At 41.2% G+C, this 19,731-nt stretch overlaps 2 protein-coding genes across 8 annotated transcripts in view; one reads left to right on the top strand and one right to left on the bottom strand.

Moving 5' to 3' along the window:
• CLDN10 (claudin 10) overlaps positions 1-3,464 on the top strand; it is a 104,505-nt gene extending 101,041 nt beyond the window's left edge. For both annotated transcript variants that reach the window (XM_070380820.1, XM_070380819.1), the window contains exons 4-5: positions 2,299-2,406; positions 3,117-3,464. In XM_070380820.1, coding sequence (XP_070236921.1) covers positions 2,299-2,406; positions 3,117-3,240 — 232 coding nt within the window. In that variant the 3' untranslated portion in view covers positions 3,241-3,464. The remainder of the gene's footprint in view (positions 1-2,298; positions 2,407-3,116) is intronic.
• A 130-nt stretch (positions 3,465-3,594) lies between these two features.
• The window catches only part of DZIP1 (DAZ interacting zinc finger protein 1), a 53,460-nt gene continuing 37,323 nt past the window's right edge, over positions 3,595-19,731 (bottom strand). For all 6 annotated transcript variants that reach the window (XM_070380813.1, XM_070380816.1, XM_070380817.1 and 3 more), the window contains 8 exons: positions 19,017-19,159; positions 15,341-15,503; positions 14,921-15,050; positions 13,374-13,427; positions 11,542-11,738; positions 9,889-10,019; positions 8,548-8,725; positions 3,595-6,573 (listed from right to left, as the gene is read on the bottom strand). In XM_070380813.1, coding sequence (XP_070236914.1) covers positions 6,497-6,573; positions 8,548-8,725; positions 9,889-10,019; positions 11,542-11,738; positions 13,374-13,427; positions 14,921-15,050; positions 15,341-15,503; positions 19,017-19,159 — 1,073 coding nt within the window. In that variant the 3' untranslated portion in view covers positions 3,595-6,496. The remainder of the gene's footprint in view (positions 6,574-8,547; positions 8,726-9,888; positions 10,020-11,541; positions 11,739-13,373; positions 13,428-14,920; positions 15,051-15,340; positions 15,504-19,016; positions 19,160-19,731) is intronic.

Genomic DNA, 19,731 nt, shown 5'->3' with positions numbered 1-19,731 from the left:
GGCTACAGTCCATGGGGTCACAAAGAGTCAAACACCACTAAAGCGACTTAGCCTGCATGCACATGCCAAGTTGTAGTGTGTATTATATAATTCACCTCTTCCCAGTTGCAGATGGAAGCTGTGAAATTAATAGAAAAGTCAGATCTGGAAATGGGCAAGGAGACCACCAGGCCCTTGTCTTGTGTAAAGGCTGCTTCCTGCTCCCACTGGCTGGTGGCCAGAGCCACACTGTCACACCACCACCGCTGCCTGCCCCTGCCCAGATGGGAGTTCAGACATAGTGACACAGCATGCTGAAAAGGACGAGACAAAGCTCAGGACAGGCACAGGCCACGCATGCCAGATGCTGTCCACAGTGTGGGGAGGCCTTGATACCTAAGCCAGACCCGGCACCAGGTCCAGGGGAGATAGCCTGACCTTGACCCCAACTTTCCCCTCCTACTCTTGACTCTTCCTTTCGTTCTCAGCCCCTCTGGATTCTGTATGATCAAAACAGACCCTTCCCCCTCTGACTTAACACTGAAAAGCACCATTAGGTAGGGAATGTCATCCATTTATTTTCACCTTGTGATAGAGGTCTGTGAGTTAAAAGTCCTAGAATCACTTATTTAAAAAAAAAAAAACAAACCTGATTCTTCAGGAAAAGGACAGGCAGACATGAGACCACCATAACCCCTAAGATTTTGTTATACTTGTCTCATTCTATATTTGTATCTCCAAAACATACATATATATATCTCCCCTGAACGGATATCCTCCAGTCCTCCACGGTGACTTCCTTTGTTGTTCTCGGTGGTGGTGTTTGTACCTTTGAATGGTGACCTCTCCAGGGCAAGGGCTGTCTTACTTACCTTTGCATCTCTTCTAGTAATCAATGGTGTACTATGGCCTGCCATCAGGGAGAGGCTTCATAGCAGGCTGTCACTAAATGATACTTTTGTATTCATCTCTCCCTGGACTGTAGTGATAAGCACAATGAGGCTGTATCTATCGTGGACACTGTAGAGGAAGAAAAACGATTTTTTCCTCTACTTTCCTAGGTTCTCTGCTGGGAAGAAAGATTAATAAGAGAAAACTGGAGTTTATTTATATGTGCATTGCCCCTACACAAGAGAGTACCTAGTGGCGTGTAATTCAAAGGGTGGCTAGAACTTGGGCTTATATGGCATCTTAACAAAAGAACAGTACATCTGTAGAGAAGTGACAAGACAAAGGAAAAGGACTTTGAGCTTCTAGAGACACGGATTGTGGGAAGGCACGTGAGGAGGGACAATCCTAAAGGAAATCAGTCCTGAATATTCATTGGAAGGACTGATGTTGAAGCTGAAACTCCAATACTTTGGCCACCTGATGTGAAGAACTGACTCATTGGAAAAGACCCTGAGGCTAACAAAGATTGAAGGCAGGAGAAGGGGACAACAGAGGATGAGATGGTTGGATGAAATCACCAACTTGATGGACATGAGTTTGAGCAAGCTGCGGGAGTTGGTGATGGACAGGGAAGCCTAGCATGTTGCAGTCCATGGGGTCACAAAGAGTCAGTCACAATTGAGTGACTCACCTGAATGTGAGGAGGGAACTAATGAAAGATGCAAAGTAGTGAAATTTGTTAATGTAGATTGCTTCAGTGCCACTTGTGGGCTAAGCAGGGTGTTCAGTGTGTCTGAGAATTAACTTCTTCCTGGTAGTGAGGGGATAGGGGACAATTTTACACGTTTATGCCCTGCTTTTAGGCAAACAGGGAGAAGGCAGAGAGCTTTCCTGTTTCTTCTCAGTTGCTTTTGGCTCCTTGTGCCAAAGTGGCATAGTTGGGGTGGCATGTTCTGTCACCCTTTGGCACCTTGCACATGACTGCACACAGCAGATGCTTAACCACTTACTGAGTTGAACTAAAATAAAAGCAGAGGCAACTTTCCTTTTTCCAACTAAAGCCTACCTAAATAATTTACCCTGCACAACAAGATAAATAGATGGAAACATCTGGCCTTCAGGCAGAGCCCAGAGGCAATATCCTGGCAGAGCCAGGAGGCCTCACCTTGAGTCCATGGCTTCTGCTTTATCCAAAGGCATGCCGATGCCTTCAGCTTCCTTTCAGGATGTTGGGAAGATACAGTTGAGTGAAGATTGTAAAAACACTTTGAGAAAAGTATAAAGCATTCTTTACAGATACTGTTGCTTCCTGTATAAGCTCCCATAGCAAGTGTATTATGAGCATTTAGTAAGTGTTGACTAGTAGTGTTAAATGCTGTTTACTCCCCAAATCAGTAAGCTTTAACACTTGTGTGGTACTCTTCACAGGTATGAGTTAGGAGCTGCTCTGTTTATTGGATGGGCAGGAGCCTCACTCTGCCTAATTGGTGGTGTCATATTTTGCTTTTCAATATCTGACAACAACAAAGCACCCAGGTATGAAAAGAGACAAAAATGGCCTGTTAAAAAGTAAAATACTATTCTAAATTGTTATATGTGGGATAAATTATAGGTAGTTCTTATGATTCTTAGAAACTTCAAACACCCAGAATTGGGAAAGGTTAAGAATATATAGTAAATATAACATTTAATATGGTAAAATTATACTGAATAGAATAGAATATAGATAATTATAATTTAAAAAGCAGAGCTTGTGTTGATATAGGACCGAAACCAACACAATATTGTAAAGCAATTATCCTTCAATTAAAAAAGATTTTTTTTGATGAAGCAACGAAAAAAAGCAGAGTTTGACATTCTTATGTTCCAAAGCTATCGCTGTAAGTAGAAATCTTGTCTAACTTTAGGGGCATATTCTTCACTTTGACCTTATAATTTTCACATAGGTGGAAATTGCTGATTAAGGTCATCACAGTCTCCAAGATTCCAGGAAGATAAGTTTTATGTAAGTTTTGAAGGAGAATAACTGAACAAACTAAGAATCCATGAGTTTCTTCAGAGATTCTCTTAGTCACACTAGCTGTTCTGAAATGACACTGAACGATTTCTTGGGCTGAGAAGGGAAGAGAGCTAAACATAATCAGGGAAAGACAACTTAGCTGTGACAGAAACTGGGGGATGTGGTTTCTTCCTATTTTTGTTTGTCCCGCGTGTAAAAGACCATCTGCCAAACTTTTGCCTTTCAGAATGGGATACACGTACAATGGGGCCACGTCTGTCATGTCTTCTCGGACAAAGTATCACGGCAGAGAAGGAGATCTTAAAACCCCAAACCCTTCAAAACAGTTTGACAAAAACGCATACGTCTAAAAAGAGAGCTGCCTTCAAGCTGTGTCTTGAGTTTGTTCTAAACGTGAACTGTTCACAAAATGATGCCATCAAGGCCCTCCTATAATTAACCCTCAAACTATTTTTAAAATATGAATTTGAAGAATTTGTTGATTCTTGGATGTAAATGTTCTTCTATAGTTACATACTAATCACTTCCTGTTGTGGCTTTCTATTAAAAAAAAATAAACAGGCTATTTACAAGATTTGTATATATCTTATACATCTGTGTTTAATACCAAAGATTCCAGCAGTGTTCATAATGTAGCCTTCTTAATCACCCATACCTTGCAGTATCCGTCCCCATTTTTTATGTGTTTTTTCCTTCATATATTAAACAGTGTATTGAGGAGTCATGACTTGTAAAACAGTTTGGGGGTGATCTGAGACTATTCCTCAGATGTCTGGGTGGAATGGACATATGCTGGCTGGGTAGAGCTGATTTCTAGCTGCTGACACCTGTCCGTCACCACTGTGCTTCTCAACGGCTGCTCCAGGAAGGGCTCATGGGGCCAAGATGCTACAGCCCACTACCCGGCCGGTCCTCCTTAAATACCTCCTCCTCCGGTATAGAGAGCAGATCTGGATGCACTGGTCATGGCCGACTCTGAGGCTGACAGAGGAGGGCCTGGAGCTGCACGGTCCCTGCCTCACGCAGGAACAATGGACCGAGTTCCTGAGGACCTGTGTCGCTCAGGCTGTGTGTGGGGAACCAACTGGCAATGGAGAGACAGCATTTTTTTCAAGATGTGTAAGTTCCTCCAGGGATCTCTGACCAGAGACAACGTTTCATTTCTCAAGCCAGCCCTTTCATCTCATATCCACAGGGCAATAGTTACCTCAGCCTGTGTGTGCCCGTCACTGCTCTGAGCGCTCTGTGTGCCCTCACTCACTGCAGCCTCATAGCCACCCTCTGAGGTAAGTACTGTAGGACCCTGAACTGGCAGAGGATGAAATGAAAGCAGAGAAGCTGAAGTGACTTGCCACAGCAAGCGACAAAACCTCAAGGACTTTGAACCGAGGCAGTCTAGGGTGAAGTATATACAGTCTCAGGCTGTGGCTACGAATCATTTAGCCATGTCATCTGTGACTCAGGTCCCCGACAATACCAGTCCCAGCATGGGTGACCGTGACATCTTCCTCAAGCCTGAAGGACTTAAAAGGAAAAATCACATTGTTTGGAGGTGCTCACTGAAAAGAAAATGGATGAGTTTATACAGTAAACTTTTTTTTTTTTACAGACCATGATAATACTTAATTACCTTTTCCGGGGATACAAATGAACTGAAAACCACTGAGGGAAGCTGGGTGCTATAAGCAATGTGGGCACAGGGTTTGGTGAATGTGTGTTTAAAACAAATTTTTAAATTCTTAGAGCTGTACTGGTGAAGAAAATATTTTGACTGTATTGAACTTTCACAGCTTCTGAAGAATTTCGGGCGAGAAGGGGTCAAAGTAACAGAAAAACTGTCAAGAGCCAGAAACATTAGCCACGTGTCCGTGACAGGAAATATAAGGCGATGGTCCAAAGGAAAACGGGCAATTCTAGTCCACCCTAACATGACAGGACTAAACAGAATATCAGCTTTTGCGACGCAGACGCATAAAGACTTGTGTTACTTAGCAGACGGTCGTCGTCTTTCCCCAGTCCTTGCCGTTTAGGAATGAAGACCTGGCAGACCCCGGGCTTGGGAGTTGAGGCCCGGTTTAAAGCCTGCTTTTGTCATTTTTCTAGTCATATGGCTTTTGGCAAGTTATTGTATAGCTTAGTTTCTCACATCTTTAAGAAGAAGATTAAAATAATATGTCTCAAAGTTGTTCTCATCAAATGAACTAATAACATACATTAAAACAGAACAAGGAGCTCAACAGATCTAAGTGGGTAAGTGAGTGAACACAGGAGCCCACGTGCCTTCCTAGGCATCGTTGTAGGTTGCTTATCTGTGTCTTCTACAGTGAAGATTTGATTCGGGGTTTATTTGAGCTTTTAGAAACTTACATTTAAAGCAGGTATATTTGCATTAAATGGCCTTAGTGGGAAGTTTTTAAAAAAGTAAGTGGCCCACAAGTAAAAAGGACCCTGGTGGGGCAGAAACAGATAAAAGAAAATTGCTCTTTTAGATCACCATGTTACATGGCATAGCTACCAAGCAAGCTTAAATCCTTGAATGAGATGAGTTTAACTTGAAATCAGCTCTAATAACTCAGCCACAGTCACAAGGGTGTCATTGAGGGTTTTACTTGAAAGGCTGACAAAACAAAGAGAGTTCCAAACCCTAACAGACCATTTAGTTAAAATATTACTTTTTGGGGGGAAATAAAAGTACAGATAGTACCACAAAGTATAAAAAAATGCAAAAAACAGTTTCTGTGAATGTGTTGACTATCGATAATGTCACTGTTAAGAATATAACTAGTTTTGAGGTATTTTCTAATGCAGAAAGGGCATTTTAAAAAAGTAAAAAAGAAAAAAAACTACAGACACATATGAATTCAGGATTGATTCAATCTATTCTATTCATAGTCTGATAAATTAACTGATATTTAAAATGGCTACATTTTATTCATAAAATATCCAAGGTTAAGGGTATGCTGCAGAAATAGTATTTTAAGTTCTAAAACATGCTTACAGAGGCCAAAAGCTGCATATGGTAAAAGTACTTCTGGAAAATGTAGTTAATATGGGCAAACTATATTCTTATTAACTCTAAACTTACTTCTAGATGAAACATAAGCTGTCTACTCTTAAAATTTCACTGATTTCCACCAATTGCATTTTAAGGATACAGAACTTTATAGTGAAACACTTCCAACAGGACAATGTACATAAGAAAGATATTTTTTTTTAAAGTTTAAATGCAAACTAAACCCTGCTATTAGTTTAAAAAAAAATTCACTTAAAAATTAGTTGAAAAAAATACACCTAAACACTAGAGCACTGTTCTGAAGAAAAAACTTTTTATGACTTCAGTGACACATTATTTTTAAGCAGCAGCAGCAGCATTCTTAAACACCTTTATATGCTTCAAAATACTGTTGACAATTTGTGTGTGATTTTTTTTTAACACTGCATTAGGTGCCATTAAAGAGACTCTTGTTCTCTGAGAGCCGGTTTCCTTGTTATTGCAGGAGATACTGTCAGGCAGGACAATTATAGTTGTGTGTAGGCAGTGCTGAAATACCATGATACCAAATACTGCTGAAGTCTGGACGGACCTCCTGACGCACGGGGTGACAGTTACACGTCTGAAGAGTCACTCCATTCAGTCACGGTTACTAAGCTGCTTTTCAGTGTACTGGACTCATCCTGAGGTCCTGTGTGGGAGACAGGGAGGGAGGGAGAGGAGGCCCCCGTGATTAAACGAGCACATTGTCCAGCCAGTAAAAGCTTCATAACTTCACACTGTAATTCGTCACTCGGGCCCGTCGGCTTGCCAACCCCACCCCCAGCTCCCACAGGCTGGGGCAGGATGCTGCGGACCATCCCACCACCGCGGTACGGCCATGTCTTTAGGTCAGCCTCACAGGGCCCTCGTAGCAAAGCTTCCACCCGGCCCCCACCTCCTGGCATTCAGCACAGCGCCTGGAGGTGGGCAGCCATTAAGAGAGGAGAATAAAATTAACAAGCCAGGGAGAGACTAAATGCTAAAAATATGTTCTCTAGCATAGATGAGCTTAAAGGTGAAGTTAGATCAAAAGTGCCTTGAGCCACTGAAACAGAGTACAGAGAATTCCACTTGAGCATAAGTAGGGATGTTTTCTTTGAGGGGCGTGGGGTCATGGCACCGGCAGGAGGAAATGTACTCAGCGCATTCTGAGTGTCCCGAGTCCTTCCACAGTCATTGTAGCGTAAACGCGTCTTTTGCTTTTTCAATGATGAGGATGGATGCTGAGACATAGCACAGAAAACTTATGATGGTGACAGAACAGGTCAGTGTTAACACCTGACACATTGGTGGAGAGAAGAGATCAAGTGAAGACAGAGGCAGCAATGGTTCATCTTAGAAATGCGGGGGGCGGGGTACAAGATCCTGCTATAAACAGACCAAGAGATGTGCATGTATTCATTTAAAATTATAGATGGGGGAACGAAAGTACCGAAGAGGGGGCATGAGAGGTGCAGGCAGTGGAGAAGGAGCCAAATCTTCATCTGTCTTATCAGCACCTAGAAAGTTCACGTCTAAAATCGATGAGTCTAGAAGCAAGTCTTGGAGAAGGCAATGGCAACCCACTCCAGTACTCTTGCCTGGAAAATCCCATGGACGGAGGAGCCTGGTGGGCTGCAGTCCATGGGGTCGCTAAGAGTCAGACACGACTGAGCGACTTCACTTTCACTTTTCACTTTCATGCACTGGAGAAGGAAATGGCAACCCATTCCAGTGTTCTTGCCTGGAGAATCCCAGGGATAGGGGAGCCTGGTGGGCTGCCATCTCTGAGGTCGCACAGAGTCGGGCACGACTGAAGCAACTTAGCAGCAGCAGCAGCAGAAACAAGTCTGAGCCGGTTACTTGCAGGGATGTAAGGATGGCTGGGAGGAGGCACTGTGGGTATGTAGGGGGCAGGAGGGGTTGGGGGGATGTGGAAAAGAACTTCTCTGATTTAAAAAAATACAAATTATATTTTCTGATTTTAAAGATTAAATGTGTTGAGAGGTTAAGTGAGTGGACTTATTATCCAGACTCTAGCCTGGGTGGATAGGATCAATGGCAGTAAACAGTTTCCCTGGTCCTTCATTCCACTGGCTACAATGTTCCAAGAAGAATCTTCCTTGGAAGAAAATAACAATATTTAACACACAGATGAATACAGGAAGATAGTCATGAAAAAAGTGGCCTCATTTAGGTATGTATCAGAAATGTAAATTTCTAGGAGGCATCTACGTGAAGAGTATTTGTAGGGCCACTTTCAAAAATAGATGTTTAAAATTTTTAAAGACAAAAGATTAGAAACTGAAATTAAAATTTAGAAAATTAGTAAATAGATACTAAACCAGTAAGTTGTTCACATTCAGTCCTTATTAAAATGATGTTTTTTACGTCACTCAGTCGTGTCCAACGTTTTTGTGACCCCACAGACTGTAGCCTGCCAGGCTCCTCTGTCCATGGGATTTCCCAGGCAAAAATACTGGAGTGGGTTGCTATTTCCTTCTCCAGGGGATATTTCTGACACAGGGATCAAACCCACATCTCCTGCTTGGCAGGCAGATTCTTTTCCGCTGAGCCACCAGGGAAGCCCGTTAGGGTAGTCTGGTATTTATAAAGGCTTCCGGTAGACACCAAAACTGCAAACCTTCTCCCTTTGGTCCTTTTGGGTTAGCTGCAACCCAGGCATTTGGCACTTGAGTAGAATTTGACTCATTCTTCACAGGTGGAGGAGGTTCCTTCTGTTCTCGCCCAGCTTTTCTCCCTATAGATCTGTCTTCCTCTAAGGATGATATGTCCCAGTCATCATCGTCCACATCTGTACACTAAAAAAAAAAAAGCGGAGAAAAATGAATGTTCCCTAAAGAAACCGTGTGTGTTAGAGCCCCTCAAACAGACTGGGCCACTGACGCTAAATGGTAAGAAGTTGGGAGCCTCAGAGGGTCTCTCATTTGGTCATCTCCGAGGGCGATGAAATGGGTTTGGAAATCTGTGCTTCGAAAGCAGAGGGAACCACATCTTTTTGTCTGTTGTCATGGAAATGTATGTTTCCTATGCGGCAATCGTGAATTTAGAAAATTCCAGAAACTACGTTGTAAAGTCAAGTCAGGATGCTCCCCAAGGAGCAGTAAGACCAGCTCTGGGGCTCTTACCTCTGTGATGCTAAGACATTTAACTGCAGGAGACGTCACACGAGGGCCCTGCAAAAGCGGCCCCGATGGGAAGGACTGTGTATTTCTCCAGTGCACCTTCTAAGGAAGACACGGTGGCTCTTGACTGATGTGACTTTTTGTCATTTTGGGCTTGGGTAACACAAATGGCACTAACTTATGAAAGTAGTTGGACAGAATGCTCTGGATTCCACAGATGAGCAGGGAAGAATTAAATCTAATGTAGGTGAAAAATTAAAGAAAGAGCAACTACTACTGGAAGACCCGGTCAACACAGAGAAGCCCACCCAGGTCTCCATCCACAGGAGCACTTCCGGGGCCTGGTGCCAGACCTTGGAGCGTGCCCAAAGTCTCAGGGAGGAGACTCGGCTTTGTCCTCCGCTCGGGTCACAGTCTCTCTAAAGCATGTCATGGACTCCAGCTGCCAAGTGGGGTAAACTCTAAAAAGTCCCGATTTCCCTTCCAGGTCCTATCTTGGTAGCAAAAAGGTTCCTGGACTCATATCTGAAAGCCCAGATTCTATTCAGTCACAAGTTTCTGTGAACAAACTACCTAATATCTACCAGTGTCAAATAATACACGTGGCAGGATTCTGAAAACCTGTAAAACCTGATAAGCGTAAGATGTATTATTACCAGTTATCCTTTCAGTATCTTTGATTCCCTATGGAAATGCAATACTGAAAACAAGATAAAGTAAAAATCTCTACTGTACTAAATAATTGTATTTGTTTTACATTTCACTACAAAATACAATTATTATGATATATTCATTAAAAGATGAATTTGTGTATGTTTAACAAGTAAAAGTGATTTCACCTTTAGATCTTCTTTTAGTTCTTTTTTGATGAATGAGTCAGCAACATTAATTCCACCAACTGGCTTATTCATATTTCTGTGATTTGAAATCGTCTTTTCAACTTTTCCAGTTAATGTTTTAATGGAGGTTCCTATAGGACCCATAGAAAACAGGTAACGTTTTAAAAATTAGTCTTCAGTTCCAAAATAATCTTACAATGTGAGAGAGTCTGTGTGTTAGTTGCTCAGTTGTGTCCAACTCTGTGTGACCCCATGGACTATAGCCTGCCAGGCTCCTCTGTCCATGGGATTTTCCAGGCAAGAATACTGAAGTGGGTTGCCATTTCCTTCTCCAGAGAGAGTCCAAGCATCACAGATAATGCCTTTTAAAAAATCATGATCCTCTAGACTAGAAGAATAAAATTTTTAGTTTAAATCAAAAAAGGATGTCATTCAGACTCATGATCAGAAACTTTAATTTCAGTGAGGCAGCCTGTGTGAATGGATATTCATATGGTATTTTCAAAAACAATTATTTTAAAAGTTATATTTTACATGATTCTAAAAATACATGGTATACACAAATTCTATACAATAAACTAATTACATCTGATATATTTAAAATATAGAATTTTTAAGTTGCATTAAACAGAGTTTCTTTCTTTCTTTTTTTAATGACCCTTTTGCCTCTTCTCCTTGGCAAATTATCAGCAATCACCAACTTGGACCTCACGTTCCTTTAGAATTGCCCTGTTTCCAAAAGGCAGCATGGTGTGTTAGAACAGTTATTCTCAAGGACACACAGTATTAGGGGTTAAATTGTGTCCCAAATGCGTACGTTGACGTCCTTACGCCCATTACCTCAGAAGGTGACCTTATTTGGAGACAGGACCTTTAAAGAGGTAATTAGGTTAAGGTGAGGTCATTAAGGAGGACCCTAATCTAACACAACTGGTGTCCTTGGACAAGAGTGGGAAATTTGGACACAGAGGCACCCACAGAGAAAGGCAACGTGAGGAGACATAGGGAGGAGACAGCCATCTACAAGCCAAGGACAGAGACTCAGAGCAGGTCCTCTCCTCATAGCTCTCAGAAGAATCCAACCTGGCCACCTTGATTGTGGTCTTACAGCTCCTATGAGGCAGATTCTGTGGTTTAAGCCACACCGTGTACTTCATTACAGCAACCCTGCGTTTGTTACTAATACACCCAGACATCCCCAACCCCTTCCTCTCCTTCCACCTGAACATCAACTACTTGCTAAGCTCCTTCCATTTTTCCTCAGGCATCAACAATTTTTAGATTAACCCCATACTTTCTTTCCTTGTGGCTCCGATTGTAAAGAATCTGCCTGCAATGCAGTAGACCCGAGTTGGATCCCTGGGTTGGGAAGATCCCCTTGAGAAGCCAATGACTACTCACTGCAGTATTCTTGCCTGGAGAATTTCAAGGACAGAGGAGCCTGGCAGCCTACAGTCCATGGGGTCGCAGAGTCGGACAAGACTGAGGGACTAGCACTTTCATTTTATGGTCACATCGTTTCCTCGAGAACTTTCTCAGCTCAGATGCCCGGTATGGAGAGCTGAGAACCACTGTCCACAGAAGCATTGTGGTTGATAACCACTGTCCTAAAATCAAAATTTCCAGATGGGTTTTCAGTAAAGGAAAGCTTACCTGTGGGCTTGGGGGAAATATCAGAGTCCTCAATTTCACTTCCCTCGGTCCAGTCAGTGTCGCTTTTGACGACGGTGCTCTTTCCGAAACTACTCTTGTTGCTTTTAGACGACAACACAGGGAGTACATCTGGGGAAGCGAACGCCTGGACGAGGTCGTCAGCATCCAGCTCCTCCTCGGAACTGAAGGGAGGAGTCCTAAACAAAACAAAGCGCAAACAGGGGGCGCTGTTTCCATGTTTCAGGGTTTACAGACAATATGGAGAAGGCAATGGCACCCCACTCCAGTACTCTTGCCTGGGAAATCCCATGGACGGAGGAGCCTGGTGGGCTGCAGTCCATGGGGTCGCTAAGAGTCGGACACGACTGAGCGACTTCACTTTCACTTTTCACTTTCATTCAGTGAAGGAAATGGCAACCCGCTCCAGTGTTCTTGCCTGGAGAATCCCAGGGACGGGGGAGCCTGGTGGGCTGCCGTCTATGGGGTCGCACCGAGTCAGACATGACTGACGTGACTTAGCAGCAGCAGCAGCAGCAGCAGCATGCCCCTTAAAGAGGTCGGAACTTTCTCAAGAGAGCCTAACAAACGCCTGCGTGGCCACAGAACAAGATGGCGGCCAGGCCGAGGACTTATTACGCAAAAGGCGGACTGGTCATTTCAAATTTATATCTGCCAACCACATGCCACATAGCATAAATTTACCAAAGTGGACTGAAGTTAGGACATTACTCCTCTAAACTCAAATTTTGTATTTTTTTAATATTAGTTTTTACACACCTAAGAAACATATTTTAGAGTGGAAAAAAATATTTCTGGGATGAAACTATGCTGTCTTTTAAAATAGTGTCATTTGCAAAGAGTCCACACGACTGAGGACATGCGCAGGCATGCATGCATGTATTACTTATAGCTTACCTTTATACTGTACCCTACCAAGTACTTTTATATTAATACACACACTCATTTGTAATATGTAAATCATCACCCCACTTTAAAGTGAAACAAATTCAGAGCAGTATCCATTCATTTAAAAAATATTCACTGAGCACTTAAATTCCAATGTTCAGTTACATTACATCCCATGAAATAAAGCTCTTCCCATGAGATTATTACATGATAAGTGCTTCTAAAGGGTGAGTTATCATTTATAGTGTCTTTATTATATTTATTCTCTCTACTATGGAATTCAATTATCATAAAATTAGTTTTACTCATAATTAATAACAATAATATACCTACAACTTATTGAGTACCCACAAGTGCCAAGCACTGAGGCCAAGTCCTTTTCATATGTTCTCATTTTAATTTGTAGAACTATCCTGTGAAAGAGGAGGCATCATCCCATCTTACAGATAGAACAACTGAGGCTTAAAACAGGTAATCACCTGAGTCAGTGTGACACAGTTAAGGAATGACTGAGATAGGGTTCTCAGTATCCTAAGCGAGCCTAAGAGAGTAAGGTCTAAGGCCGTTAACAACTTCCACAAGAAGCTGGAACACTAAAATTCTATCCAGATACACCATCATGGATCCAGCCACTAAATAGCAACATCACGCATTTAACTTATCACGTTTATCGAAAATTACTAAACAAGGCAGGGGTGGGGGTGGGAAATAACAAACATGACTCAGGTGTGGTCCCACTTGTTAAGGGAGGCCACAAGTGCTACTGACAAAGAAACGAAGGTGTAACAAAGGAATCACAGATTAAATATGATATGTAATAATTATGGCTCTAGTGAACCACAATGAACATACTAATTTACAGTGAAAGGAATGCTCAGTGAAAAGAACTTTTAAAAACTACCTTGCCCTGCTCCCTTGGTACTCACACAATAGTGGAAGACCTCCTGGGAAGATGATCTTCTGTGGCATTTTTCGTAACTCTAAAAGCAAGAGAAAAATATTTCCAGCATGAGCAAATCATGTAATTTAAAATAGAGTTCTATGGAATTGGTGATTTTTGCTTTATTAGAGGGTGAGCAGTTATGAGTCTCCCTGAACTTAGAGAAGGGTAGGCATTCCAAGTGTGATTCTCTGTTGAGTCACACATTGCTGTGGGCTGAATGCTTGTGGCCCCCTAATATTCCTGTGTTGAAGCTCTGGCCCTCAGTGTGATGGTATCTGGAGATGGGGTGATTTGGTTTAGATGAGGTCATGAGGATGGGGCCCACACAGAAAGGAATTAGTGCCCCCGTGGGTAAAGGAAGAGAGACCAAGGCTCTCTTGTTCTCCTTGGCATATGAGGACACAGTAAGAAGCTGATGAGAGAGTCATTTCCTAGGCAGGTTGATAGGAAATCTAGGGGTCCCCAAGGAGAGAGGGGTCTGGAATTCTTAAGGAGGAAGAAAGGACAAACTTTTCACAGTCTTTGTAGACCAGGACCTGGGGACTGGAGTCGATGAAAATGAGAGGGTAACAGGCAGGAAGGCCAGGGGTCTCCAAATGGAGGAAATAGCCTGCAAGTGTCAGACATTTTTATCTCTCTTAAGCGGCAGGAGGAAACAAACTAGCAATATTTTTTCCTTCTCTATACAAATTTAAAGGGAGGTTTCTCTTAAAATACTGTGTTGCCATAATGACACCTGGTTTCACCTGAAGTTAGCTATTCTTGAGCCTAGAGATAACCAATGCCTTTTTCTTATGGAAATGTTTGTCTTAAGCTATGCTAATGTACTATGTCTTTACCCCAAACTCTGTCTCCAAGTCGGTTCCGCCTCTTGGCCCAGAACCTACTTGACAAACCAGTATGTTATACTCAGATATTGTTCCCCTAATCTATGTAAATGAAACTATTTGTATGGTGATTTGCCCTTCTTCAAGATTCAAGTTAATCATTTTATGGCCCAGGATAAACCATTTGGTGCCAAGATTATCCCAAAATGCATCTTATGGGTGAGGGGTCTGGTGCCATTCTGAATTTTAAGACATTCCTTTCTTTCATTAACAGACTGCTAGTGACTATATAACATCCAGCTGAAGACTAGCAGGGGGGTACTCTTTCTGCCCCCTTCTGATGCCTATGTCAGAAGCTTTCTCTATCTCCTTTATACTTTAATAAACCTTTATTACACAAAAGCTCTGAGCGATCAAGCCTTGTCTCTGGCCCCGGATTGAATTCTTCTCCTCCGGGGGCCAAGAATCCCGGTATATTCTCGTGATTCAACAACAACCTTTCACTGACCATCTGTAAGTCCTGGGAGAGAAGCCTCCCAGAACCTGACTATGTTGGCTGGCACCCTGATCTCAGAGTTCCACCCTCCAGAAGTGTTAGAAAATATATTTCTGTTATTTAAGCCACCCAGTCAATAGTATTCTGTTATAGCAGCCCAAGCTGAGACAAATATTTTAAAAAAAAATTAGAGTTGAAAATACTCACTTTGGAACAGATGTTCTATCAGAAAAAACAGGTCTTTGTCTAATCAGCTGTCTGCTTTTGGGAGGAAGGTGAATTGCTTTGGGTAGTTCTCCAGCTGAAAGGGTGTCCATTTGAGAAGCACCATACCTGTCTGGAATAGTAGTGTCATTTGTGAGTCTCCACTGCATGAAAAGCAGAAGAAAATGCTACAATATCATCTACATTGGCACTGAAACAAACAAGCCCATCTCAAGGGTCTAGAGTCCACACTACAGGAGGTTTTTAATTGTAAAAATACAATCTAAAATGAAACATTTAATGGTTCAAGCAGTAACAGAGTTGCCAATTAAGTGCCAAGGTTTGTGAACCATATAAAATCATGAAACGGTTGCTCTATTAATACTTCCGCAGACATGAAATGGCAGTGGGTGACAGGCTTACCTGTGGACAGCAGTGTTCTCTCTTCAATTTTACAGCTGACCTGATGTTCAAGGAATTCTCGAATTTGCTGAATGTTAGGTATTTGTCTTTCTCGCTCATGTCTTGTTGATTCTACAGTTCTTAGCACTCTATTCAAGTGATCACTTGGAATACCACGTATATCCTGAAGGAACAAAACATTAAGTTAATCAATTATCCTTTGATGTTTTTCATTTCATGGATGTCTGTCTGCATTAACTGTGCCAATCTTTTGTCCTGACTGCTGCATGTAAGATGGGGATGCCCTGACATATAATACATGGTCCCAGCCCCAAAAGGAGCTCAAGGTGCAACGGGACACATAAGGAGCATGTAAGATTATACATGGCTGGTTAGGGATACTGTGCATTTGGGATCAGGACTAAATGCATGGAAGGCATGTGAGTGACTGATTATGACTGATTAACCAACAATGCAAGATGTGTGATAAAGACTGAATGAGTCTACAAGGGCCGGAGGAATTCAGAGATTCAGGCCATCAGAGGCCTCAGTGGCCCAAGAAGGCTTAAGGTGGAGGCTGGGCTGTGCCCTGAAGGATGGGTGGATGAAACAAGTAAAAAGAAGGGTGGGATCAGATGGGGCACCTTGTGGGGAAGGCAGCCAATGAGGCAGTACCGGTCAAGGTGTCCAGGGGTTAATGCTACAAAGGAACAGGTGAGGAGAGCAGAAAAGGAGACTGATGCCACAATGAAAAACTTCAAGGCTAGTTATGCCACAGGTAAGAGAAAAATCATCAGGCTTTCAATTATGAAAATGCCATAATTTAAGAGGTGACTTGAGAAAATTCTTCAGGATTTGAAAGGTTCTAAGACGAAAATCAGTTAAAGAGTGATTTATTCATTTATTCAATATCAGTGTCACACACACACTCCCATCTCCTCCCCCACCTTTCCCTCAGTCTTCCTCATTCCAGGAAGTGGCCCCACCACCCATCCAGCTGCCCAGGGCAGTAATCTTCATCATCAGATCGACTGCCACCTCCAAGCAGTTTCTCTGACCTCAATTATTCAATCCCTTCTACTTTTCCTTCATTTCACATCCTATAATCATTATGGATCTACCAGCTGTTTGTGTGAGCAGTGTTCAGCGCCTGTCTTCCTATACCCTGATGCTGGATGCAAAGACACAATTCTGTACAAATGTCAATTCTTCCTAAATAATACACAACATTTAAAGCAATTCCAATCAGAATACCAGCAAGGATTATTTTGGAACTGCAGCAGCTGTTTCTAAAGTTCACTGGAAAACAAAATATGAAAGAACTGCCAAGACATTTTTGAAATAAGAGTAATAAAAAGGCATGGCCTATAACAGATACTAAAATACAGGACAAAGGTACTAAAATTAAACCAGTATGGTGTTAGCAAACAAATACCAAAAAATTGAAAGGATAAAATCATTGAACATCCAAAAATAAATCCAAATGTATATAAAGATGTCCTTTATGACTGCTATTTCAAACAAACAAACAAAGGGTGGGTTATTCAACAAAAGATATTGAAACAACTGATCCAACTGGAAATAAATTTAGATCCCCAACTCAGTGTTTCCAAACTTAATTGTTAAAGCCCAGATAGACAAAAAAGTAAACAAAAAACTATGCATTACATTAAAAAAGGGTGTTTTACTGAGGAAACCAGAAGGGAAAGAGACACGTGTACCCCAATATTCATCACAGCACTGTTTATAATAGCCAGGACATGGAAGCAACCTAGATGCCCATCAGCAGATGAATGGATAAGAAAGCTGTGGTACATATACACAATGGAGTATTACTCAGCCATTAAAAAGAATACATTTGGATCAGTTCTAATGAGGTGGATGAAACTGGAGCCTATTATACAGAGTGAAGTAAGCCAGAAAGAAAAACACCAATACAGTATACTAACACATATATATGGAATTTAGAAAGATGGTAACAATAACCCTGTGTACAAGACAGCAAAAGAGACACTGATGTATAGATCAGTCTTATGGACTCTGTGGGAGAGGGAGAGGGTGGGGAGATTTGGGAGAATGGCATTGAAACATGTATAATATCATGTATGAAACGAGTCGCCAGTCCAAGTTCGATGCACAATACTGGATGCTTGGGACTGGTGCACTGGGACGACCCAGTATGGGGAGGGAGCAGGGAGGAGGGTTCAGGATAGGGAACACAGGTATACCTGTAGAGGATTCATTTCAATATTTGGCAAAATTAATACAATATTGTAAAGTTTAAAAATAAAATTAAAAAAAAAAGGAAAAGTAAAAAAGGGTGTTTTTATATTTATAGGATAAAAGTAAATGTCCCAAATAAAACATATAACCCCAAAACCATATGCAGCTACAACAGGAGCTCTCACACACTCATAGGGATATGTCAATGTTTACACTTTGGAAAATTATTTGGCTACACCTACTAAAACTAGAAATTTCAATCCTAGATATACATCCAAGAGAAAGGAATGTTCATGTCCACCAAAAGACAGTACAAGAATGTAAAGCCCAAAAGCCCCAAACTGGAAATCCAAATGGCCCTCAACAGGAGAACAGATAAAATGTAGTGTATTTATACACCACAGTATTATAGTACAAACTATGTAAAATGAAATAATACGAATGAATCTTAAAGAAAAATCATAAGCAAAACAAATGACACAAATACTACACGGTGTAGGATTCCACTCATATGAGGTTTAAGAACAAACAAAACTAAATCTAAATAGCCATTGCCTCTGGTTGGGGAGTATGGAGCAATATCGACTTAGGAAAGCCAGAGTCTTCTAGGATATTGGAAATGAAGGATTTCTTGACCTGGGTGGTAGTTACAGATCATACACACACACACCACATACAGACATACAAATCTGTAAATACACATCTTTGTATACACACATACATTCAGATACACACAAATGTATGCACATATGTAGACACACATATACACATGTATGCATACAGATTCTTGCACCTATATACACCGATCAACATACACAAACACAGCACGTGCATCTGTACACATAAACATGCATGCAGTGCATGTACACAGTGCACACGTGTCCATGTGCACACCACTGCATAAATCACCCACAGATGTATGCATACTTTTGCATTACACATTCATACATGCACATGTAATATGTATACTCATATGCAGAAACAGGAATATATAAATTCAGGTTGTTCAATTAAGTTTGTGTATTTCATGTATGCAACTATTCAATCTGGCAACACCATGAAATACAATTCATTCACCCATTCATTTAATAAGTGCTGCTGATTTTGTAATAGACATAGTTTGGAGCTAACATCAGAATGTAAGCAGCTCTGCAACTGCCTAGAGGCAAATCCTGGCTCCTTCATCACTAACGTGTGACCTGAATCACTGACTTCACCTCTGCAAAATGCAGATGAACTGACTGCCACTTACATTAGAGATCAATCTCTAGGTTTAAATGAGTTAACACTGGGAAAGCTCTCTGAAAGGTGTCAGGCACACGGTGAATGCCAGCAAAGTGTTTAATGAATCATGTCGCATCAGGCTCTGGTCTCCAAATGTAACAGAACTGACATGCCACCTCCTCTTCTCTGATCATTTATTATTTAGAAAACAAAACTAACCAGTAAATATTCCCAAAGTGGGTGAACTTACTGCATTAATTCCCAAGGTTTCCAGTTTCTCCACCAAACTCTGCTCCAAGACGGTTCTTATTTCCTTAGTGAGGGAAGGGTTATTCTTCAAAGTTTTCCTTATATGTATCTTGTTGTCATATAATTTCTGTTCATTTTCTCTTCCTAAAATAAGGTTTTTATAATGTGTTAAAAGGAATTAAACAAATGTATCAAACCTCTAAGCAGAAAATGGCAAAACACAACTTCTAAACAGCAAGCAAGCATTTATAATGTTTTCAGGTCTTTGAATATTTTAGTCATTCAGCACAATATATAATCCATAAGTATTATAGCTGTTAAAATTATCTTAAGCCTGCTTCAAAACTTCAGGATCTTCAAAGACTTTTTCTTGATTACTCAACCAAATTATAGCTAGATAAGTAATGTGAGAAATAAGTCTCTAGGGAAGCAAAATGGGAAAAAAAAAAGTATTTAAAAGTTTAACGTTTTATCCTAAAATTATTTTTACTACTTCCTAAAAAATCATCTCTCCTAAATCCAGTTAGAATTTAGGTATCATCTAATGAAGAAAAAGCCTTATTTCTTTTAAATAATTAAGTTTTATGTAATGAATTTAGTGGATGTTAAGTTCACATAAAATTTCAAAATGTGAAGATTATGATCTCCCTCAAAATACTTACCAAAATGAAAAAGAAATTGACAAAAGTCTTAGGAAAAGTATATTTTGCTTAAAA

Source organism: Bos mutus, chromosome 12 (assembly GCF_027580195.1).
Source record: "Bos mutus isolate GX-2022 chromosome 12, NWIPB_WYAK_1.1, whole genome shotgun sequence".
Classification (NCBI taxonomy): domain Eukaryota; kingdom Metazoa; phylum Chordata; class Mammalia; order Artiodactyla; family Bovidae; genus Bos; species Bos mutus.
Note: the sequence above shows the minus strand (reverse complement) of the source record. Positions and strands in the feature narration are given on the sequence as shown.